The sequence below is a fragment of the Pogoniulus pusillus genome, chromosome 29 (assembly GCF_015220805.1).
Source record: "Pogoniulus pusillus isolate bPogPus1 chromosome 29, bPogPus1.pri, whole genome shotgun sequence".
Classification (NCBI taxonomy): Eukaryota; Metazoa; Chordata; class Aves; order Piciformes; family Lybiidae; genus Pogoniulus; species Pogoniulus pusillus.
The window spans coordinates 17,172,269-17,195,504 of NC_087292.1; the positions used below are offsets into that span (position 1 = coordinate 17,172,269).

The 23,236-nt window shown below is 55.1% G+C and overlaps 1 protein-coding gene across 6 annotated transcripts; it reads left to right on the top strand.

Moving 5' to 3' along the window:
• Positions 1 to 1,869: 1,869 nt before the first annotated feature.
• On the top strand, positions 1,870 to 21,425 carry TPX2 (TPX2 microtubule nucleation factor). 6 transcript variants are annotated; one of them, XM_064167706.1, is made up of 18 exons: positions 1,870 to 1,953; positions 9,016 to 9,166; positions 9,418 to 9,531; positions 10,344 to 10,467; positions 10,989 to 11,117; positions 11,610 to 11,654; positions 11,932 to 12,054; positions 13,306 to 13,439; positions 14,298 to 14,455; positions 15,369 to 15,540; positions 15,644 to 15,782; positions 16,190 to 16,406; positions 16,621 to 16,719; positions 17,485 to 17,661; positions 17,808 to 17,954; positions 18,880 to 18,991; positions 19,651 to 19,838; positions 21,016 to 21,425. In XM_064167706.1, the coding sequence occupies exons 2-18, from the start codon at positions 9,064 to 9,066 to the stop codon at positions 21,124 to 21,126; spliced, it is 2,292 nt and encodes a 763-aa protein (XP_064023776.1). In that variant the 5' UTR covers positions 1,870 to 1,953; positions 9,016 to 9,063; the 3' UTR covers positions 21,127 to 21,425. The 6 variants fall into 6 exon arrangements, with proteins under 6 accessions (XP_064023776.1, XP_064023778.1, XP_064023781.1 ...); XM_064167708.1 differs by having other exon boundaries at positions 19,672 to 19,838; XM_064167707.1 differs by lacking the exon at positions 1,870 to 1,953 and adding an exon at positions 8,110 to 8,133.
• The last annotated feature ends 1,811 nt before the right edge of the window (positions 21,426 to 23,236 follow it).

Genomic DNA, 23,236 nt, shown 5'->3' on the forward strand with positions numbered 1-23,236 from the left:
GGGGCAGTGCGCATGCGTAGGGCAGGCGGGGCGGGGGCGGGGCAGGACGGGAGGCGCAGGCGCGGAGCCGTCTGTTAGTGCGCAGGCTCCTGGGTGCCGGCGCAGGGTGGGCGTCTGTCGCCCCCTGGCGGCCGTGCTGCGATATGCGAGGCTCCCGCCAGGGCCCCGTGAGCGGCGCAGCCTGAGAGGCACCGCAAGCTGTGGCCTTCAGCTCTGCCGTGCATCGGAATCATAGAATCAACCAGGCTGGAAGAGAGCTCCAAGCTCAGCCAGCCCAACCTAGCACCCAGCCCTGCCCAACCAACCAGACCATGGCACTAAGTGCCCCAGCCAGGCTTGGCTTCAACACCTCCAGGGAGGGCAACTTCACCACCTCCCTGGGCAGCCCATTCCAATGCCAATCACTCTCTCTGACAACAACTTCCTCCTAACATCCAGCCTGCACCTGCCCTGGCACAGCTTGAGGCTGTGTCCCCTCGTTCTGTTGCTGCTTGCCTGGCAGCAGAGCCCAACCCCACCTGGCTACAGCCTCCCTTCAGGTAGTTGCAGACAGCAATGAGCTCTGCCCTGAGCCTCCTCTGCTGCAGGCTGCACACCCCCAGCTCCCTCAGCCTCTCCTCATAGGGTTTGTGTTCCAAGCCCCTCACCAGCTTTGTTGTCCTTCTCTGGACACCTTCCAGCACCTCAACATCTCTCTTGAATTGAGGAGCCCAGAACTGGGCACAGCACTCAAAGTGTGGCCTGAGCAGTGCTGAGTACAGGGGCAGAATAACCTCCCTTGTCCTGCTGGCCACACTGTTCCTGATCAGCCCAGGATGCCATTGGCTGTCTTGGCCACTTGGGCACACTGCTGGCTCATCTTCAGCTACTATCTGCCAGTACCCCCCAGGTCCCTTTCCTCCTGGCTGCTTTCCAGCCACTCAGTCCTCTTCTTGTGGATGGGTATCACATTGGCAGCTTCCTGTCTCTGGGGACCTCTCTGGTGAGCCAGGACTGCTGATAAGTGATGGAGAGTGGCTTGGACAGCTCAGCACCCTAGGATGGATACCATCCAGTCCCATGGACTTGTGAGGATCCAAGTGTCTCAGCAGGTCCCTTACTTCTTCCTCATGGATTAGAGGGGGACTATACTGGTCCCTGACTCCAGGAGTCCAGCTGTCCTAGAGACAACCTGTCCCACTATTGAAGATTGAGGCAAAGAAGGTGTTAAGCACCTCTGCCTTTTCCTCATCCTTTGTCACTCTATTCCCCTCCCTATCTAATAAGGACTGGAGGTTCCCTCCGTGCGGTCTGCAGCCTCTTAGCATGCAGCAGTTTGAATCATAGAATCAACCAGGTTGGAAGAGACCTCCAACATCATCCAGTCCAACCTAGCACCCAGCCCTAGTCAATCAACCAGAACACGGCACTAAGTGCCTCATCCAGTCGGTCTTGTATGGAACTGCGGGCAGACTGTGCCTGGTCAAGCACACCTCTGGCGAGAGGACACAAGGAAGGTGCAGCTGCGGTACGGCACACGGCTCCATTGGCCTCCAGCCCAGGCTGCGGACGCTGCCCGCCAGCCGCCCGGCCCGGCTCCTAGTACCCTCCTACCTGCAGCTGATTGGCCCTTCAGGATGACGTTAGGGGAGTTGCGTCTCCTGACTGGCTGAGCTGCCCCTGCGCAGTGTTCTATGGGAGTTGTGGTTTGCCTGTAGCGTCCTCATTGCCAGCGCAGGGCGCTCGGGCACTACGCTTCCCGGCAGCCTGTGCGCGGAGCACGCCGCTGCGCGGGGCGGGCTCTGCTCATCCGGGTCTCTTGGGCTGTTGGCGGCTCACCCAATCGGCGCACGCCGTGGGTGTGCTCTAGGCGCTGATTGGTTGGTTCGGACCGACCAGACCTGTTTGAAATCCGTTAACGGCGGCTGGCGGAGACCCCGCGCGAGGCGGCTGCGGCGCTGAGCTAAGCTGCAGGTGAGTGGGACCGGGAGGGGTTAACGGCCACCGCCTCCGTCTAGGGACGGCTCTCGGCTTCACCTAACCTATTCTCCACTCTGTCTCGAAAGACGCCGTCCGGTAACGGCCATCTGGGCCGTACCCCGCTCCCGGATCCGGTCAGGTTTCTCTATCTGTGGGGAACAAGGACTGTGGATCTGCTACCAGCCCAGGTGCCGGTAACGGGGCTCCGGTCTCTAGTAGGACAGCGCTGCAGGGCGCAAACGGTTCGGGGCTGTTTTGCTGTGGCCGGGCTCGGTGGCCGGGAGACAGGGTCGCACCCGGAGCCCCGCGGCGTGGGTCTGAACTCCCGAGGGCTGCTCTGCAAACCCCTTACGGCTGTGGGGCTGAGGGAGCCGGAGGCTGGGGGCAGCGGGAGACGCCGTGGCGTGGGATCCCTCATTCAGGGTGGGCTCCCGGGGCTGCAACGAGCCTCAGGGTGGGGCAGCCGCACCCCGGGTCAGTAACGCTTGAGGTGATGGAACGATGAGATTCGGGATGAAACACAAGCTGGAGCACCCTGCCGATGCCAGGCTGCCTGCTTTGTCCTTGGCTGCTCATCACACCCACTGCTACGGAGTCACTTCCCCACCCAAGTCCTGCTTCCTTGAAAACGGGGGGAAGAAAACCAGGAGACACCTGGCTAGAAAGAGGAGCCCTGCCCGTGCTAGGGGCTTGGGACTAGAACGGAGCAGCAGGAACGGGTCCAGAGGATGAGGGCTGGAGCACCCCTCCTATGGGGACAGGCTGAGAGATCTGGAGTTGCTCAGCCTGGAGAAGAGCAGGCTTCAGGGAGACCTTAAAGTAGCCTTCCAATACCTGAAAGATGCTGCAGAAGAGCTGGGCAGGGACTCTTGATAGGATCTTGTAATGCCAGGACAAGGGCAGTGGATGGAAGCTTGAGGAGGGCAGACTGAGCCTGGAGATTGGGAAGAAGTTCTGGACAGTGAGGGTGGTGAGACACCGGCACAGGTTGCCCAGGGAGGCTGTGGATGTCCCCTCCTTGGAGGTGTTCAAGGCCGGGTTGGATGAACAAACTGAGCTGGTGTCCTGCCCGTGGCAGGGGGGTTAGAAGCAGATGAACTCTAAGGTGCTTTCCAGCCCAAACCATTCCACTTGCTTCTATTGCTGCAGGGTTGGATTGGTCTGCAGAGCCCTCTGTGTGCTCAGGTCTCTTCTGTGTAGAGTTAAGGCTTGATCTCCCACTGGGAGTGTAGCATGGTGGAGCAGCAGCTGCTCTGGAGCCCGATGGATGAACTCAGGGTTGATTCTGTGCTGTGGAAAAGCTGTGGGAGAAGAGCACCTGAGAGGAGGCAGGAGCTGTGAACTCAGCATTGCTTAAAAGCAAGGGTGGCTTCTCTTAGTGGTTGCTGGTGTTGTGGTGGTGGAATAGCTTCAGCTGAGGCTGTGGTGATAGCACCTGATGGCTTCCAGCCCTTTGTGATGCTCTAATTTACGTTAACCCCTGAAAAGCAGCTGGAAGTTACATCTGCATTGTCCTCTCTATAGAAGGGACAAGAAGCTCTGGGCTGTAGGACAACAAAGAAGCTTTGGGCTGAATTCTCTGAGTTGCCTGGTTTAGGACAGTGCTCTGTGAGCCCAGTGGGTGTTGGCTGCCCAGCAGAAGGCACTGGAATGACTTCAATGTGTTGCCTTGCAGCTTCCTCAGCCTTGGAGAAGCTTTTGTTCGTTATTCCTGGTTGTCCAGCTTGGATTTTGGGATGTGTGGTTCTGCTGTCTTCAGATTTACCTGCTGGTGTGACTTGGAACATCCTCTCTGTGTCTCTGGGGCTGTTATTTTTACTCTTGCTTTCGACTCTGTTAGGGTTTGGAGTTCAGTGACACCTGAAGCCCCACTGGTGGGCTGTGATAAGGTAGTGTCTCCAAATGACTCGGGGCTTATCTCATGCCACAACAAGGTGGCAAGAACCAGCAGATCTTTGTACTCTCCTCTCTGTCCCTTGCTGCTCCCTGACCCCCAAATCCTTCTTTCTCCTTCTGACCTCTCACCTCACTGATTCTTCTCTCCAGGACACAGCCCTGGGTGCTGTTGGGGCATTGCTTGGTGAGCATGCTTGGGCAGATGCTTTGAGGGGGGCAAAAAGGCTTCTTTTGGGGGTGAGTTTATAACTGTGGTGCTCCCTTGGTGCCGAGTTTCACACAGAGCAGCTGTGCCACTGCTGCTTGGATCTAGTTGGAGTTGCTCTTATCCAGCTTTGTCCACCCTAAATGGTTTTGTTTCTGGCAAGAAATGAGCTACGTCGGTGGGGAGGGGGAAGAGGCTGAGCACATCTGTGGTGGAATCCTGTTGGCATTTTCAAGCTAATTGGGATTAGAGTGAGGTGTAAAGTTTATTCTGAAATACTTCTTGGGCTTGTGGTTGGATCAGGCTTATTCTGGGCTAGGAATGCTTGTTCCAATTTAACTTAATCCTTTTTCAAAGCTAACTAAGCTAAAGCAGGCCAAGGCACTCTCCTGGAACGTGCCAACGTGGTGTACTTAATCAAAAGCAGCCTGAGGTGCAGAGCAAGCTCTGATGTCTGCTGCTCTGCAGCATGGCAACCATGTGGGGCATGTTTTGATCAGGGAGGACAGCAGAGACAGACGGAGAAGGGAAGATATTAGCAAGGCAGCCACTTTGTTGAGAGGCATTTGGGCTGTTTTGGAAAGCAAGAGGGACGTGATCCTCCTCCTCCTCCTTTCCCCAGCAGTGGGGTGAGCAGGTCCCAGTGAAGCAGGTGAAAGCTGATCCTGCAGAGAAGGGGCTGAGGGTTCTCCTGGCTGGCTGTGGTGTCAACACAGGAGGTGATGGATGTTGGGGAGAGCAGGGTTATGCCTGCCGTGGGTGGGTAGGATTGCAGCACGCCTGCGGGCGTGCTTGTGGTGCCTGCTAATTAGGTAATGTCCTGATTAACGAGGAGAAATTTCTGCACCTCATTTCCCAGGAAGGAGTTTTGCCTCCTGTGCTCATAGAAGAGAGAATGGTGACTCTGCCACCAAAGGCACGACTGGGGAGCAGGAGGAGGCTGTGCCTGGCTTGGTTACAAGGAGCAGAGAGTCAGACAATGGGTTGGAGGTTGGAAGGGACCTCAAAGGTGATCTAGTTCCAACCTCCCTGCCATGGGCAGGGACACATCTCACCAGCCCAGGTTGCTCAAGGTCTCGTTCAGCCTGGCCTTGAAGACCTCCAGGGAGGTTGTGGAGCACAGAATGGGATCTTTGATCTGTGCTTCTGTGCTCCACAACCTCCCTGGGAAACCTGTGCCAGGGTCTCAGCACCCTCAACCTGTGCCAGTGTGATCCACAACCTCTGGACAACCTGTTCCAGCATTTCCCTGCTCTCACTGGGGAAAAATATTCTTCCTAATCTCCAGCCTTATTCTGCCCTCCTCAAACATATCAGTGAGAAATCACCACGAGGTTCCTGACTGACTGGTGGGAGCTGTGGGTGGAGGAGAAAGATGCTGCTCAGTGAGCTCCTTCACAGCAAATCCATGCAAGGCTTGGAGGGGGAGGACACTTAGAGGGGATTGGGAATGAGTAGATGTGGTCATGGAGGTGCTGGGTGGAAGGTTGGACTTGATGGTCTTAGAGGTCTTTTTCCAACCTTAGTGACTCTAAAAGAGTTCATCTGACTGGAAGAGAGCTGCAGTCGTTTGTCCTATTCTCATGCTGGGTTTGTTCTGGGGAGGGACCAGCCTGAGGGACAGCAGAGGGCTGCAAAGATGCTGAGGGGACTGGAAGACCTCTGGTGAGGGGAATGCTGAGGGAATTGAGGCTGCTTAGCTTGAGTGCTTGAGCCCTGCCACGTGTCCCCAGGACAGGCTCTTTTCCAGCTGCACTCAGCCTAGACTCTGCCTTCAGTTCCTCAGTGGGGAGGGAAACAAAACCTGAGTGTGGCCAGAAGGTTGAAGGAGGTTCTCCATCCCTTCTGTTCTGTCCCGGTGAGGCCACAGCTGGAGTCTTGTGCCCAGTTCTGGGCTTCCCCAGCTCAAGAGGGACAGGGACTTGCTGCAGAGAGGACAGCCAAGGGCTGCAGAGATGCAGAGGGGACTGGGCCAGCTCTGTGGGGAAAGGCTGGGGGAATGGAGGCTGTTGAGTGTGAGGAGAGCAGCCTGAGGGGGCTCTCATCAATGCTTCAAGGGTGGGTGGCAGGAGCACGGGACCAGGATTTGTTCAGTGGTGCCCAGTGACAGGACAAGGGGTAAGGGGCACAAACCTGACCATGGGGAGGAACTTCTGTAATGGAAGGGTGCTGGAGCAGGCTGCTCAGAGAGGTGGAGTCTGCATCTCTGGAGCCATTCCAGACCCACCTGGAGGTGTTCCTGTGTGACCTTCTCTGGCTGACCCTGCTTTGGCAAGGGGGTTGGACTCCCTGATCTCCAGAGGTCCCTTCTAACCCCTACCACCCTGTGATCTGATCAGGATCACTGCACCTCCAAACAAACTCTTTCTAGAGACTGGGAATATGAAACTGTGCCGTTGCTGCCATCCCTTTCTTTCCAAGAGTGGCTGTCTGGGAGGGGGGAGAGAAGAAAGGGGAGGGGGTGTGGGGTGTGTGGGTGCTAAGACTAGGACAGAACATGAACTTCTTCCCCCAGCAGAGAGCTGGGAGCTGCAGCAGGGGCCAGGAGGAGCTGTGAAATGCGATGCCTGCAGCCGCGGAGGGTGAGGGGAGAATGCAGATGACGCATTTGATAGTTAAAAAAGTGGCTTAGTGCTGACAGAAACTTTATCTTGATTAAGGGGGGTAGGAAAACATTCGATTCCTGCCGTGTCTTTCAGCTCAGTTCCAGTTGGTTTTGGCACTGATTCTGCTTTTTGCCTTCTTTGGGTCCTACCCTGACATCTTCGGGATCCTGCTGCTGATGTTTCTCTGCTGAGATTCTTCCTCTGGGCTGTCGCAGCTCTGAGCCAGGCTTCTTCAGGCTCCAGGCTCACCTCTTTCAGCCTGTCATTACAGGAGAGGTGCTCCTCTTTGTGGCCTTCATCTGGACCCTGCCCAGCAGATTCATGTCCTCCTTGCTTTAGGGCTCTAGTGCTGGATGCAGTACTCCAGCTGGGATCTCACATGAGCAGAGTTAGAGGGGCAGAATCATTTCATTGACCTGCTGGCCCAGGATATGATTTGCTTTCCAGGCTGCAAGGCTTCTTGAGGAGGGCAGATTTAGACTGGAGGTTGGGGGGAAGCTCTTTAGAGTGAGAACAGGCTGTGGATGTCCCCTCCCTAGAAGTGTTCAAGGCCAGGTTGAGTGAGGCTTTGAGCGACCTGGGCTGGTGGGAGGTGTCCCTGCCCATGGCAGGTGGTTGGAGTCGGATGAGCTTTAAGGTCCTTTCCAACCCATTCTGTGACTCTGATCTTCAGGAGCCTGGTGGCTGTGAGCAGCAGTGTTACTTCCTCAGTGCTGCTTTGTTTTCTTCTTATCATAAAATGGTTTGGTTTGGAAAGGACCTTAAAGCTCATCTAGGTCCAACCTCCTGCCGTGGGCAGGGACATCTCCCCTGGCCCAAGCTGCTTACTCTTGATGATTTTCTCTCTCAACCTGTCTGGGCTGATCTCTGTGTGGTCTGCCTGGACAGATGGTTTGGGTCAGAGGCTTTGCAGATCAAGACTGTGCTGCTTTGGACTTGGTTGGATTCCTAAAAACAACCTTCAGGTGGCTTCTTTTGGGGGAGGGTTTCATAGCACTTTCCCATGGGCTTTGCCTTGCAGCCGTGCAAGGCATCACCAACTCACCTTTGCAGAAAGGTTTTGTTGTGGTTTGAAGGGTTTAGAACCTCGTGGCTGGCTCAGTTCCCATTCTGTTGGGTATAATAGCACTCTGTTGACACAGGGACTCCTCCTGTCAGTGCTGTGCTAACTGCAGGGACTGTTCGTGACATGGTCACAGCTCTTGGCTTGTTTATAGCTTGGCCAGCCCTGGGTAGTGCCACCATGGAATGCAGCAAGGGCCTGACACTGCCCTTCTTCCTACTTTGGTTTTTATCCCCTCCCAGTAATGATCCTCTGTTGAAATCTTCCTGCCTGGGAAATCAATTTGCTGTGTAGAAGAGCACATTTGTGTCCTTAGAGCTTGTTGCAGCCCCTTCAAAGGGAGGAAGGCTGTGCTTGCACCACTCTGAAGTCTACCTCAGGCTCCTGCTCTGTGCCCTGGTGAGGTAAGGAAGCCTCTTTGTACCTGGAGAGAGAGGGAAGGATGAAGCAGTAGCTGTCTGGAGAAGCTTTGTCCTTTATTTCCTTTAAATGCAATTCCAGGACCTGCAGGTACAAAGCAGACCTTCAACATTTGAGCTTTTGGGTAGTTTTGAACCAGCAGTGGGGGAAAAAAATCTCCTTAGCTTTGCTCCTCAGCAGCAGAACAAAGATCTGCATTGCTTATGAGATGAGCTCCTGGGCAGAGGCTGGGAGCTCCAGGACAGGATTAGAGAATCAGAGCTGCTTGGGTTGGAGGAGACCTCTAAGGTGGTTGAGTCCACCCAGCACCATGGTCATCAAACCATGTCCCCAAGTGCCACAGGCACACATTCTTCAACACCTTCAGGGCCAATGACTCCACCACCCTCCTGGGCAGCCTGTTCCAATCTGTGACCACTCTTGCAGCTAAGGCAGTTTTGCTCATGTCCAACCTGACCCTCCCCTGGCACAGTTTCAGACCATTTCCTCTCTATTGCCTGATGCAAGGAGGAGAGACCAACTCCCACCTCTCTCCAGCCTTCTTTGATGGAGTTGTAGAGAGCCAGAAGGTGTCCCCTCAGCCTTCGTTCCTCCAGGCTGAACAGCTCCAGATCTCAGAAGTCCTCCAGACCCCTTCCTGTGCTGGTTTGAGGCTAAAACATTCCCCTTAGCCTCGAACCAGCACACTGCCCCAGCGTGGTTGTCTTTCTCTGGACCTGCTCCAGCCCTTCAAATCCTCCTTGAAGCAAAGGGCCCAAAAGTGAACACTGTCCCTAGAAACCCTGCAGAGGAAGAGAAGTGGAGGGGGAAGGGGTTTGGCTGTGGTGGGGTTTGGTGTGAAGGGTCTGCAATGCTGGTGTCTGCAGGAGTGCAGCTGTGCCCAGAGGCTGCCCGGGGCCGGCGTGAGGCTGAAGATGTCTTGCCCCAAGTCTCGCTACTCCTTTGATCTCCCAAACCCTTGCATCGACTTTGCCACTCTGAGTGATGATGATGTGCAGAACCCAGACTCCTGGTTTGGTGAGTTGCTGTCAGCTCCTCCATTTGTCTTCTCCTTGGCTGAGGGCTTGGCCTGATCCTCCTATTGGGCTGTGCCAGCGGGTTGGTGCTGGTGGTAACACATTGCGTGTGGGGTTGGCTTGGTTTGTGTTTGTGTTTCAGCTTTGATTGGGGATCTGTAACTTGAAAGGTGACTGTAACCCCATAGGGAGATCCTGAGGGGGTTAGTTCCTAACCCAGTGGGGATAATGAAAGTCTCTCTCTCCTCCCAGACCGAAAAGACAATCAGGAGAACGTTCCCCCTGAAGATAACCTGGCCAAGGTCTCCCTGAAGAGCCCTGCTCCTGATCTCCTCCTGTCTTCTATCCCGTCACGAGAAATCAAATGTAAGCTGGGATGGTGTGGGGTGAAGAGAACACATCTTGCCCTGCTTTCCACTTCACTCTGCCTTTGCTGGGACCATCTTCATGTGGTCTTGTCTAGCAAAGCCTCATCTCGTGTGGTACTGCTTTAGTGTTCATCTCTGTCTGTACAGTGGGCAGCAAAGTGCCCATCAGCCACCGATGTGTCCTCGTGGCCAAGAGGGACCAGGGGTCTCCTGGGGTGCATGAAGAGGATTGTGACCAGCAGGGCAAAGGAGGTTCAGCTCCTCCCCTACTCTGCCCTAGTAAGGACACAGCTGGAGTATTGAGTCTAGTTCTGAGCTTCCCAGCTCAAGAGAGACAGAGAACTACTGGGGAGGCTCTGGTAGAGGCTGCAAAGCTGCTGAGGGGCCTGGAGCTGTGAGGAGCAAAGGCTGAGAGCCCTGGGGCTGAGAGCCTGCAGAGGAGCAGCCCCAAAGGGGAGCTAAGCAATGCTCAGCAAGAGCTAAAGGAGCTGTGGGGGGCAAGAGAATGGGGCCAGGCTCTTGTCAGTAGTGCCAAGGGGCAGTGGGCACAAACTGAGAGCCAGGAGCTCCCCTGAGGAGGAACTTGTTTGGTGTGAGGGAGCAGAGCCCTGGAGCAGGCTGCCCAGAGAGGCTGTGGAGTCTCCTTGTGTGCAGAGCTTCCAAGCCCAGCTGGGCAGTGTGCTGCTGGGGGTGCCCTGCTTCAGCAGGGGATTGGACTGAATGATCCCCAGAGGTTCATTGCCACCATCACCCTGCTGGGATTCTGGGCTGTGTGCATGTATCTGAGCTGATGTTTGTCTCTGCTCTCAGGTGCAAAGCAAGGTGAAGATGATGGCCAAGCAAAATGTGTGCAGAACAACACAGTTCCTCCCAACCTTTTTGGAAGCATGGCGAGCTGGAGAGCTGCTGCTGCTCCTGCAGAGGCCCCTCAGAGGTGAAATACTTGTGCTCAGTGTGCCTGAAGATTGATGATGATGATGTGGTAACTAAGCAGGTCCTTGCCCTGAGGATCTGCTGTTCTTGGGTCATCCTGTGGCTCTGAAGTTGTCTGCTCTGTGGGGACAGCTGATCTGCTTGCTAAGCTGGAGGGGCAGTCTCTAGGGGTTGGAAATGTAATGCAATGTCTCACATACTTGTCAAATGAGACTTGGTAGCAGCAGGAGCTCCTGGAATGGGAGGATATCTGAAACTGGAGTGGCTGATAAAGTTTCTTTGTTTACATCAGCCCAAGTCGAGCAGAACTGGTTCTTGATTTGAGTGCAGAGGGCTCTGCCCTCCTGTGCTGAGGAAAGTGGAGTCTGTGGGTTGGAGCCATCAAAGAATGCCTGCTGCATGGCCACTCTTGTGTCCTACACACAGCTAGTGTGGGGCTTAGGGGGTGCACTGCTGCCTGAAGTGTGACAGCCCTGGTGTCTGTCCTCTCCCAGCTAACCTCCTCTCTCCCTTCTCCTCCAGAGCTTGCAGGAGCCAGGCTGCAAAGCAGAGTAAAGCACAGAAGCAGCAGCCAGGCAGAGTGACTGTGGAGAAGAATGCTGATGCCTTGGCTAGCAAGGAAGAGGTCCCACCCCCCAAAAAAATGAGGCTGTACGTCCTGCAAGTCCTCCTGTTTGGGGCTGGGAAGGGAGATCCAATGGGTTCTCTGGAAAGAATTTCCAGATGGCTCAGAAGGTTCTCCCGGGAAGGTTAGGGGGTGGTGACTGAAACCTGACTCCCCACCCTGCTTTCATAAACAAGAAGAAAAGGCTGCAAGACCTGAAGGAAATTGCTCTGTTGGGAGGTAGAAATATGAATGGGAGAAGCTTGGCTTGTTTTAAGCTTCTTCCTCCATGCTCAGTGGCTGTCAGCTGGCTTTAAAACTGGGTTGTCCATCAGGAAGCCATCAGGGCAGAGGAGCTACGAGGCAGCAGCAGCTAAAATATCTCTCAAATTAGCTTAACCACTAAGATTACCTCATGGTGATAAGCTGGAGGTCAGGAAATTGAAGTGTGAGCTTTCAAAAGCTGCCATGAACCACACCACAGCCTCCCTCCTCCAGAGCAGCCCCAAACCCTCAGTAATTCATCTTCCCTTCTGCAGCCTCAGGGTGCCAGGGAGACCTAGGCCACCTCTGCCTGCAGTGAGGTAAGGACAGTCTGGTGTCCCCTAGAGCATACCAGGTGCTGGGATGTTGTGCACAGTGGTGAGAGCTGGGGGGGGGATCTGTCACTTAGGAAGCACAGAAAGGCCTGAGTTGGAAGGGACCTCCAGAGGTCATCCAGTCCCAACTGCCTCTGCAAGCAGCAGGGACATCCTCAACTACAGCAGCTTGCCCAGAGCCCTTTCCAGCCTCACCTTGAATAGCTCCAGGGCTGGAGCAGAGTGGAGTGCAGTGCTTTGCCCTAACAGTTCCTCCCCTCAGTTCTAGCAGCACAGAGAAGCTGACAGAAGGCTCCACGAAGGCAGAGCCCTCGCAGGGTGCTGAGCTGTCGCCAGGCAGAGGGGAGAGCAAGCTGACCGTGCCCTCCACCCCAAGGATGCTGAAGTATGTGGCTTGCTTTTGACTTGTCTCTGCTAATCACACTTTGATTTAGGTGACAGGCCTGCCTGGAGAGCTTTCAGCCTCAGCTTGGCATGGGCTGGTATCACATTCAGTAAACACAAGGATCATGACAACAATGTTAGGATGAAATATGTTTTGCCAGCTGAACCTCTGCAAAGGAAAGCTTTTGCTTTTCACAGAGTCCTGGCACAGTGGGACTGGAAGGGACCTCTGGAGATCAGCCAAGCCAACCCCCTGCACCCCCTGGGCACCCCCAGCAGCTTGCCTAGTAGCACAATGCCCAGCTGGGCTTGGAAGCTCTCCACACAAGGAGACCACAGCCTCTCTGGGCAGCCTGCTCCAGGGCCCTGCACCCTCACACCAAACAAGTTTCTCCTCCTGTTCAGGTGGAACCTCCTGGCTTCCAGTTTGTGCCCACTGCCTCTTGGCCTGTCCCTGGGCCCCACTGACAAGTCTGGCCTCGTTCTCTTGCCCTCCACAGCTCTTTTTAGCTCTTGCTGAGCATTGTTCAGTCCCCCTCTGGGGCTGCTCTTCTGCAGGCTCTCAGCCTTTGCTCCTAACAGAGCTGCTCCAGGCCCCTCAGCAGCCTCTGCTGGACTCTCTCCAGTAGTTCCCTGTCTCTCTTGAGCTGGGGAGCTCAGAGCTGAAGACAATATTCCAGCTGTGTCCTCCGTAGGGCAGAGTAGAGGGGCAGGAGAACCTCTCTTGACCTGCTGGCCACAGTCTCTTTCCTGTCCCCCTGGGCACCCTTGGCCTTCTTGATCATAAGGACACATTGCTGGCTTATGGGGAACTCCCTGGTCCTTCCTGGAGCTGCTTCCCAGCAGGTCAAGCCCATGCCTGCACTGATGTAGGACCCTACACTTGTCCTGGTGCAACTTGCTGTGGTTCCTCTGCCCCAGCCTGTCCATGTCATGCTCCATGGCAGCACAGCCTCTTGTGTGCCAGCCTCTCCTGGTGGTGCACCATCAGAGAGTTGATCCAGGCTGATTTAACTCGAGGAAGGAGCTGGCTCTGCTGATGAATGAAGCACTCCCACAGCAGCTGGGCTCAGCCAGCAGGATGCTGTTAGCTGCAGGCTTTCTTGACCAAGCCCAAGCAGATCTGTTCTGAGGACTATGTCCCACTGATAAGTTGTCCTGCAGCAGCAGCACCAAAGCTCAGCCTGTCCTGTCCTTTGCTCTGACCTGCTCGTAAGGAGAGCACAGCTCAGTGTTTGCTGTGCTTCTGCAGGAGGATCAAGGTCTCTGAGAAGCCAAAGAGCACAGAGGAGCAGGAGCTGGAGAAGATGCAGCAGCTGCAGCGGGAGGTGATGGAGCTGCGGAAGAAGAATGAGGAGTCTCTGAAAGCAGCAATTGCTGGGACAGGTAAGGCTCTGCCTGAGCTGCAGGGTCAGGCTGGGCAGGGCTCCACTGGAGGGTGGACCAATACCTTCAAAAGCAAACACTCCAGATTAAGAAGTGTTGGGATGGTGGTGGCTTTTAAGGTAGATCAGCTCCTGAGCTGCCTGGAAACTGCTTGAGTTTGGTCATGTTTTGAAAGGCTGTAAAAGAGTTCCTCAAAGCCTGCTGAGCAGGTGAGAAAATCCAGGCTTGTTCTCTCAAAGCCTTACTCCAGAAGGCTTCACAGCTTCCACCAGGTTGGAAGGGACCCTCCAAGGGCATCTTGTCCAAACCCCCCTGCAGGCAGCAGGGACACCTCCAACTAGAGCAGGCTGCCCAGGGCCACAGCAAGGCTGAGCTTGAATGGCTCCAGGCATGGGGCTTCAACTACATCCCAGGACAACCTGTTGCAGAGTTCCAGCACCTTCACTGTGCAGAACTTCCTCCTGATGTAAAACCTCAATCTCATCTGCTCCAGTTCCAAACCATTGCCCTCATCCTATCTCCACAGCCCCTTCTGCACAATCCCTCCCCAGCCTGCCTGTGGGTCCCTTCAGATACTGAAATGTAGCTCTAAGGTCTCCCTGGAGCCTTCTCCAGGCTGAACAACCTCAACTCTCCCAGCCTGTCATAGAGTCAGAGAATGGTCTAGGTTGGAAGGGACCTCAAGGATCATTCAGCTCTAACCCCCTGACGTAGGCAGAGACACCTCCTGCTAGAGCAGGCTGCTCAGGGCCTCACCCAACCTGTCCTCACAGGAGAGGTTCTCCATCCCTCTGATCATCCTCATAGCTTCCTCTAGACCCTTCCAGCTTGCAGACTTTACCTGCTCCTTTTCTTTAGGCCAACCCCTGAAGAGAGCTGGTGGTCAAGTAACAAAACCAATCGACTTCCACTTCTGCACGGAGGACAGAATCAAGCAGCATGGAGAGAGTCAGCCTGGGAACGAGTACAAGGAGCTGGATTTTGCAGCAGTGCTGAGGAAACATCCTACTCCCCCGGTGAGAGCCAGAGTGGCTGCTTCCTGCCATCACCTCTCTGCTTTTGTCACACACTGCTGCTGGTGGCACACACAGAGGTGTCCTGCAGGTGTGGCTGTAGGCTCACTGCATGGCCACAAGACTCTGAAAGGGACCTTTTTGCTTGTAGGATGGGTTGGGTTGGAAGGGACCTTAAAGTTCATCCAGTGCTAATCCCCTGCCATGAGCAGAAACACCTCCCACCAGTTCAGCTTGCTCAAGGCCTCATCCAGCCTGGCCTTGAACACCTTCAGGGAGGTTGTGGAGCACAGAAGCACCCAATGTGATCAAAGATCACATTGGGTGCTTCTGTGTTCCACAACCTCCCTGGGAAACCTGTGCCAGGCTCTCACCACCCTCATTGGAAAGAATTTCCAGTCTCAATCTGCCCTCCTCAAGCTTCAGTCCCTTCCCTCTTGTCCTATCACTGCAAGTCCTTGTAACATCCTTTCCCACAGTTCCCAGTGGGACCAGTTGCACAGAAACATCCAGGTGGGAAAAGCTCCTCAAGAGCACAGAGTCCAACCTAGAAGCTTTCTTTACAAGATCCACTTTAAACCATCTCCCTAAGCAACCACATCCAAACACCTCCAGGCTGGGTGACTCCACCACCTCCCTGGGCAGCTTATTCCACTCCTTGACCACTCTCTCTGGGTAAAACTTCTTCCTAGTGTCCAATCTAAGCTTGCCCACTTTGGGGCCATTCCTCCTAGTCTCCAATTACCTATGAGGAGAGACCAGCAGCAGCCCCTCCACAAAGGCCTCCTTCAGCCAGGTCATTTTTTACATCCCACTTTGTGTTGCCTTCTATGCAGTTGAAAGGAGAGGAGCTGATGGAAGGGGAATGTCATCAAAACAGACATTGTGACTCTGATGGTTTGTGTTTTGTCTCCAGGCACGACTGCCAAAGGGACCAACTGTCCCCAAACCCTTCAATTTATCCCAAGGAAGGAAAAGGAAACTGGAAGAAGCCACCCCAGAGTACATGTCCCTTGCCCAGCAGGTAGAAGCCTTCCAGAAGGGCACTCCCTCGCGCTACCACCTGAGGAGCAGGAAGTCTGAGGAGGGTGAGTGGTGCTGGCTGTGCCCGGGCTGGCAGACCACCAGTGATGCCAGTGCCAGCTCCAGGCCTTGCCTTGACCTGCTGCTCTCTGTGACTCCAATTGCCAGGCCGAGCTCCACAGAAGGTGGCCAAGGCTCGGCTGACAAACCCCAAGACCCCTGTGCTGCGCACCAAGCAGCGCTTCAGACCTGCCACCTGCAAGACGACAGCAGAGTTAGAAGCAGAGGAGCTAGAAAAAATTCAACAGTAAGTCAAGTTCCCTCAGGTCCTCTGAGAGGGAGAATGGTCCCACATCTAGCACTGTGCATCACAGCTTGCTATGGCTTGGAGGAGACCTTTAAGATCGAGTCCAACCCATCAGCGCCAGGGCAGCGCCAAACCATGGCCCTCAGCACCGCAGCTTCGTGGCTTTGAAACCCCTCTAGGCATGGGGACTCCACTGCTGCCCTGAGCAGCCTTGGGGCAACCCTCAAAGGGAAGAAATTGTTCCTCGTGTCGAAATTAAGCCTCCCTTGAGGCAATTTGCCCTTATCCTATCCCTTCTTCCTTGGGAGAAGAGCCCAACCTCCACTTGCCTCCTTGTGCCATCAGAAGCCGTTTGCTGGAGGCTGTGTCTGGCTGTGGCCATGCTCATCTCTGCCTTTCCTCTGCAGGTACAAATTCAAGGCACAAGAACTCGACCGCAAAATCTTTGAGGGTGGACCACTGCTACCCAAGAAACCCCCTGTGAAGGAGCTCACACAGCCTGTGGGCTTTGAGTTGGAGATAGAGAAAAGGATCCAGGACCGTGAGAGTAAGAAGCAGCAGGAGGAAGAGCACTTTGAGTTCCATTCCAGGCCCTGCCCAACGAAAATCCTGGAGGACATTGTGGTGAGAAGTGAAGGAATAGCCAGCCCTGGGAACTGGGGCTGAGGTGGCAGTGGGGCTTTAAAACATCTGTAGCTGTGCTGCATTCTGTGTTTAATTGTCAGGCTGATTAAGAGCTGCCAGGGAGTAGATCTAATGCTGTGCTGGGTGGTTTCTCTGTAGTGCTTTTCCCTGCCTCTTAGGCTTGACTTAACTCCTCTCTGGCTCTTCTCTGCAGGGTGTGCCAGAGAAGAAGTCTCTTCCTCTGACAATCCCCAAGTCTCCAGTCTTCACCTCGAAGAGGAGAACCCGAGCTGCTGTCAGAGAGGAGGAAAAGGTAACTGCTGTCCTCACACCTGGCTCCAGTGCAGGATGTCCCTACTGACTGCAAGGGAGTTGCACTGCGAGGCCTTTGGAGGTCCTTTCCAAAACATTCTGTGTTCTGTTGGTCGACAGGCAACAGAACGTGAGCCAGCAGTGTGCCCAGGTGGCCAAGGAGGCCAATAGCATCCTGGCCTGGCTCAGAAGCAGTGTGGCCAGCAGGATAAGGGAGGTTATTCTGCTCCTGTGCTCAGCACTGCTCAGGCCACACCTTGAGTGCTGTGTCCAGTTCTGGGCTTCTCAATTTAGGAATGATGTTGAGGTGCTGGAAGGTGTTTGGAGCAGGGCAGCAAGGCTGGGGAGGGGCCTGGAGCACAGCCCTGTGAGGAGAGGCTGAGGGAGCTGGGGGTGTGCAGCCTGCAGCAGAGGAGGCTCAGGGCAGAGCTCATTGCTGTCTGCAGCTGCCTGCAGGGAGGCTGTAGCCAGGTGGGGTTGGGCTCTGCTGCCAGGCAGGCAGGGACAGAAGAAGGGGACACAGCCTCAAGCTGTGCCAGGGCAGGTTCAGGCTGGATGTTAGGAGGAAGTTGTTGGCAGAGAGAGTGATTGGCATTGGAATGGGCTGCCCAGGGAGGTGGTGAAGTTGCCCTCCCTGGAGGTGTTTAAGAGGAGGCTGCAGGAGGCACTATGTGCCAGGGGTTAGTTAATTAAAAGGGTTAGGTGATAGACTGGACTCAACCTTGAAGATCTTTTCCAACCTGACTGATTCTGTGATCTTTTGCAGGACAAAGAAGTGGTGCCTGTGATCAAAGCCAATCCCATGCCATACTATGGAGTGCCCTTCAAACCTAAACTGGCAGAGCCAAAGTGTGTGGAAGTTTGCCCCTTCTCTTTTGATGCCCGAGACAAAGAGAGGCAGATCCAAAAAGAGAGGAAAATAGAAGAGCTGCAAAAGGAAGAGGTAAGGATGAAAATCTCCCTTGGATTCCATCCCTCAAGCATCACAAGCATGGCAGCACTTGCCTCTTGCTGCTGGCTGTTATAACTTCTGAAGCTTCAAGGCTCTGGGGCAGAGGGGCAAGAAATATTTGATGTCATTTCTTTCAGGTGCCCAAGTTCAAAGCTCTGCCTCTGCCTTACTTTGACCAAGTGAGGCTGCCAGAAAAGAAGGTGAAAAAGCCAACTCAGCCTGAGCCCTTCAACCTGCAGGTGGATGAGAGGGGAGCTGCTAAGCAGCAGAGCTGGAAGCAGCAGGTAGGGTAGGAGTTTGACCAGACCCAGAGCAGCTCAGTGGAGTTGTGACTGACTTCAGAGAGTGTCCTGCTTGAGCTCGAGCAGGTCGAGTGCTGAATTATCCTGTCCTTAGTGTGAGGCTTGTGCCACTGGCTCAGAGTTGGTGGATTTGCTGTGGTGGTTTCTCACTTTATGGGAGGTGATGGAATTTATCAGTACTGCAGGAATGCTGTTGGGGTACTCTGTGGTGAAGGGTCTGGAGGACAGGGCTGGGGAGGAGCAGCTGAGGGAGCTGGGGGTGTGCAGCCTGGAGAAGAGGCTGAGGAGAGACCTCATTGCTGTCTACAGCTCCCTGAAAGGAGACTGGAGGCAGGTGGGGGTTGGGCTCTTCTCTTGACATCTAGAGGGACCTGGGCAGGCTGCAGAGGTGGGCACAAGCCAACCCCAGGAGGTTCAACAAGACCAAGTGCAAGCTCCTACAGCTGGGTCGAGGCTGTGCCAAGCTGGGCCGTGCCAGGCTGGAGAGCAGCCCTGAGGAGAGGAACTTGGGGGTGCTGCTGGAGGGAGAAGCTCAGCAGGAGCCAGCAGTGTGCACTTGCAGCCCAGAAAGCCAAGCAGAGCCTGGGCTGCAGCAGCAGAAGTGTGGCCAGCAGGGCCAGGGAGGGGATTTTCCCTCTCTGCTCTGCTGAGACCCCACCTGGAGTGCAGGGTGGTGAGACACTGGCATAGGTTTCCTAGGGAGGTTGTGATCAAAGATCACATTCTGTGCTTCTGTGCTCCACAATCTCCCTGGAGATGTTCAGGACCAGGTTGGGTGAGGCCTTGAGTGTCCTGTTCTAGTGAGAGTTGTCCCTGCCTATGGCACAGGAAGGTTGGAACTGGCAGAGCTTTGAGCTGCCACACCTGACCCATTCAGTAATTCTTGCCACTTTCTGGACTCTTACAGCTCAAAGAAGACTTGAAAAGGCAGAAGGAAGCAGCATGTTTTAAAGCTCGACCCAACACAGTGGTGTACCAGGAGCCTTTTGTGCCCAAAAAGGAAAGCAAGCAGTTATCAGGTGGGGTTCTAAGAGCTTCCTACCCTGTGGCTTGGCTGGCAACTTGCAACTGATGCCACGAGATGCTGTTTAGCCTGGCTGCTGCCTCTTTATCAGCACAGCCAATAGTGCCCTCTGCTTAATCAACTAATTCCCTAACAGCTTGTGTCCCAAGGGAGCCAGGAGGGGTTTCCTTTCTGCTGCTCCCCCCCTTCCAGCCCTGCCAGAGCAGCTGTATTTAACAGCCATGCCACAACTGGCAGCTGATTGATGTGTGCTAGCAGGGGCTGAGGGCCGGGAGCAGGCACAGAGCTCTCTCCACAGCCAGCTGGCATCTCTGCAGCCACTATCACTCTGTGCCTCCCCTTGTCAGGGAGCTGGGGGCATCTACACTTAGGGTGGGCAACTCCAGAGGGTGCAGAACCACTCCAAAGCTGTGCTAACCCTTGTGTGCTTGCTCCCTCCTGTGAGAACAGCCACGATGGGGTAAGGCCACCTGCATTAACATTGCTCGTGCCTTGGCCTGAGGTTTTTCCTCTTGTCCCAGAAGCCTTTGGAGGTACTTCTTGACCATCCCTGCAAGGTGAAGCCTCCTGAGGGAGGCTTCTGTTTAATGCTAGTGCTGCTCTGCTTCACCTGGCTCTCTGCACCAACCTTCTCTCCTCTATTTCTGAACTTAGAGAGCCTTTCTGGTTCTGTAGTTCCTGAAAGCTTTGAGCTGGCCACAGAAAAAAGAGCTAAAGAGAGGCAGGAGTTTGAGAAACGCCTGGCAGATAAAGAGGCCATGAAGGAGAGGCACCTGGAGTATCTCAGGCAGCAGCAGGAGGAGCGTGAGAAGGAAGAAGTTGCTAAGCTGAGGCAAGAACTGGTGAGTGAGTTACATCTGAACAGGGCTGCAAAGTAACCCCAAGGGATGTGTGAAGGTACTGCCTGAGCTGCTGTCAGTGCTGAGCTGCAGTGAGGCTTGGCCTCTCCACTTGCCTCCTTGCAGTCTGGCTCCTCGTGAACTTCACAACTGCTTTTAACCCAGGGAGGAGGCAGCTCTGCTGGGGAGGCTGATTTTTGGAGCTGCACATCTGGTAGTCCTTGGGGCAGAATGGTCTTGGTAAAATCCAAAGCTCCCACAGAGTGCCCCAAGCACACTTCTGGAGCTCACTCCCACTCCCCAGGCAGTGTGGCAAGGCACACACCAGCCTTCATCTCAGCACCTGCAGGTTTCAGCTTCATCATCACTGCAGCCATTTGTTTCATTTCAGTGGGTTGAGAAGAACCTCATGAGGTTCTATAAGGCAATGTGCAAGGTCCTGCACCAGAGTTGGGGCAATCCTCATTATCAGCACAGGCTGGGGGTGATAAAATAGAGAGCAACCCTGCAGGAAAGGATTTGGAGGTGCTGGTGGGGGAGAAGCTGGGCAAGAGGCAGCAATGGGCACTGGCAGCACAGAAGGCCAAGGGCAGCCTGGGCTGCATCCAAAGCAGTGTGGGCAGAGCTGGAGGGAGGGGATCCTGCTCCTCAGCTCTGCTGAGACCTCAGCTTGCAGGGTCGGCTCTGGAGCCATCAGCACAGAAAAGACACAGACCTGGTGGAGAGGGTCTGGAGGCCATGAGGATGATCAGAGGGCTGGAGCAGAGGGAGCTGGGGATGTGCAGCCTGCAGAAGAGAAGGCTCCAGGCAGACCTTGGAGCTTCATTTCAGTATCTGAAGGGGACCTACAGGCAGGCTGGGGAGGGGCTGTTCAGAAGAGGCTGTGGGGACAGGATGTGGAGCCCCCTCGTGGTTTGAAACTGGAGCAGGGCAGATTCAGACTGGCCCTCAGGAGGAAGCTCTGCACAGGGAGGGCAGTGGAGCACTGGCCCAGGCTGCCCGGGGATGCAGTCGAGACCTGGAGCCGCTCCAGCGCAGCCTTGCCGTGGCCCTGGGCAGCCTGCTCTAGCCAGAGATGTCCCTGCCCTGAGTGCAGGGGGGTTGGGCAAGGTGCCCATGGAGGGTCCCTTCACGACCTGTGCTGATGCTTCTGTGTTTTGCCTTTTTCTGTGTGGCTCAGGTGCACAAAGCAAACCCTGTGCGCAGGTACCAGAGCCTGGAGGTGAAGCCCAGCGAGCAGCCTCTCACCATGCCCAAGTCCCCCAACTTCTCCGACCGATTCTGCTGCTGACAGCATCCACCTGCTGGGAGGGTCCCAGGAGGAGGCTCCCATCCCTCTCCATTCCCTCGGGAAGCAGAGAGGGAAGAGGTTTTTATTTGATGTCATTGCTCAGCCTCGGTGCCTGTTCTTGGTTCCTTTGTTGTTCTGTCCTGGTGAGTAGTTTGCCTGCAGCTGAGGCAGGTGGCTGAGGAATAGTTGCCCAGGCAGTGCCAGAAGCTCTCCACTGCCTTCATGCTGTTCTCTGAAGAAAAAGCAGCCTTTGGTATTTTATAAAGGTATTGTGTACCAAATAAACACTTCTCATCTTATGCCTGTCTCCTGGGTGGGCACAACCCCGGGCACAGCTCCAGGCTGGGTGTGGGGAATGGCTGAGAGCAGCCCTGAGGAAAAGGCCCTGAGGGTCTGGGGTGATGAAAAGCTCAACAGGAGCCTGCAGTGTGAGTGCAGCCCAGACAGCAACCCTGTGCTGGGCTGCAGCAGGGGAATGGAGGGGATTCTGCCCCTTGGCTCTGCTCTGCTTAGACCCCACCTGCAGTCCTGGGTGCAGTTCTGGAGCCCTTGGAGCAAACAGGATATGGGACTGCTGGAGCCAGTCCAGAGGAGGCCACCAAGATGCTCAGAGGTCTGCAGCAGCTCTGCTCTGAGCACAGGCTGAGAGAGTTGGGGCTCTGCAGCCTGGAGAAGAGAAGGCTTGGAGGAGCCCTTGGAGTGGCCTTGCAAGATCTGAAGGGGGCTCCAGGAGGGCTGGGAAGGGACTTGTGACAAGGTCTGGTAATGACAGAAGGAGGAGGAATGGGTTTGAAGTGGCAGAGGGGAGATTGAAAGTGGCTGTTAGGAAAGGGCTTTTTGCAGTGAGGGTGGTGAGACACTGGCCCAGGCTGCCCAGGGCTGTGGTGCAGTCCCCACTCTCGGAGGGGTTTCAAAGCCCTGGAGCTGTGGTGCTGAGGGCCATGGCTTGGTGGTGCCCTGGGGCAGTGCTGGGGTAAGGCTTGGACTTGGATGATCTTGGAGCTCTTTTCCAGCCATTATGCTGCTATTTTCCTAAGGCTCAACTCCAAGTCTGTTCCTTAACCTCTTAAGCTTAATGAGCTACCTCGTGTGAAGTGCTGCAGCTTCTGCAAGCCCCAGCCCTGGTTGATGTTTGGATGAGTGCTGGGTGTGAATCTTGCCCACACTTGAAAGCAGCTCCCTGTGTCTGTGAGCCCATTAAAGCTGCTGTTTATAGCTGAGCTCATTCTATTTGGGGAACCACTTAACTGGGAAATGACTCGCTGGGAGCTGGCTCCTGCCAGCAGCAGCCTCCTCTTGCCCAAAGCCACCAGCTCCAGCCAGACCTGCAGAGCTAAGTATAGAGCCAGGGCTCCAGCGTGCTGGGGCACAAAGTTCCCAGTGCTCTGGCAGTGTGATCAGGTCCCAGTTAGATTAAAAGTTGCCAGGAATGATTTTGGTGGTGGTGCTTTAGTTTGGATGTGGTTTCTTGCCTTGGAAGATTCTTCTCAGGCCTTTGCTTGGCCTTGTCTGAACAAGAAAGAACTCCAAAGGGGCCGTGTGAGGGGAGGAAGGGATGAGGGAGGCAACTCAACCCAAATGGTGCCTGCTGCCCTCTCTGTGTTGCTGTTACCTGCTCTGCTAACTCAGGTGCTCCTCTGCTCCTGGACCTGCAAGCAGAGCCTGGGCTCACCAGAGCTGTGCCTGAGGGCACTGCCAGGAGGAATGAGCCAAGCTCCAGCTCAGGCTTGGGGATGCATGGAGCTGTCTGAGCTGCCCTGGCTTTGCCAGGGCTGTGATGCCACAGAGCCTTCGTGCCTCCTGCCTTTGTGGCTCACTGATGTGAACTGAGCTGCTCACAGGTGGTGAGGAGAAAGTGGGAGACAGAACTGATGTGTGCAGGCAGGACACTGCTTGTTGTCTGGGGGTTATGGTTGGCAGTTCCTGGCTTTGGGTGCCACTGGAGTGTGGCCTCTTTTTCACTCAGATCTTCACTTGGGTGGAAGAAGAGAAAGGATTTCAGACTCGGTGGCTGCTGGACTGCAGGTGAGAGGTGTGGTCAGAGGAGCTTGCCAAAGTGTCAAGTGATCAGGGCTCAATCAGCAGAAACCTGACACACGAAGTCCTCAGA

Excerpts from the sequence above, each read along its gene's own strand:
- TPX2 (XM_064167706.1), top strand. The coding sequence starts at position 9,064 with ATGTCTTGCCCCAAGTCTCGCTACTCCTTTGATCTCCCAAACCCTTGC. Across the intron at positions 18,992-19,650 it reads GGAAAGCAAGCAGTTATCAG|AGAGCCTTTCTGGTTCTGTA; the intron begins GTGGGGTTCTAA and ends TTCTGAACTTAG. Across the intron at positions 19,839-21,015 it reads CTAAGCTGAGGCAAGAACTG|GTGCACAAAGCAAACCCTGT; the intron begins GTGAGTGAGTTA and ends TGTGTGGCTCAG.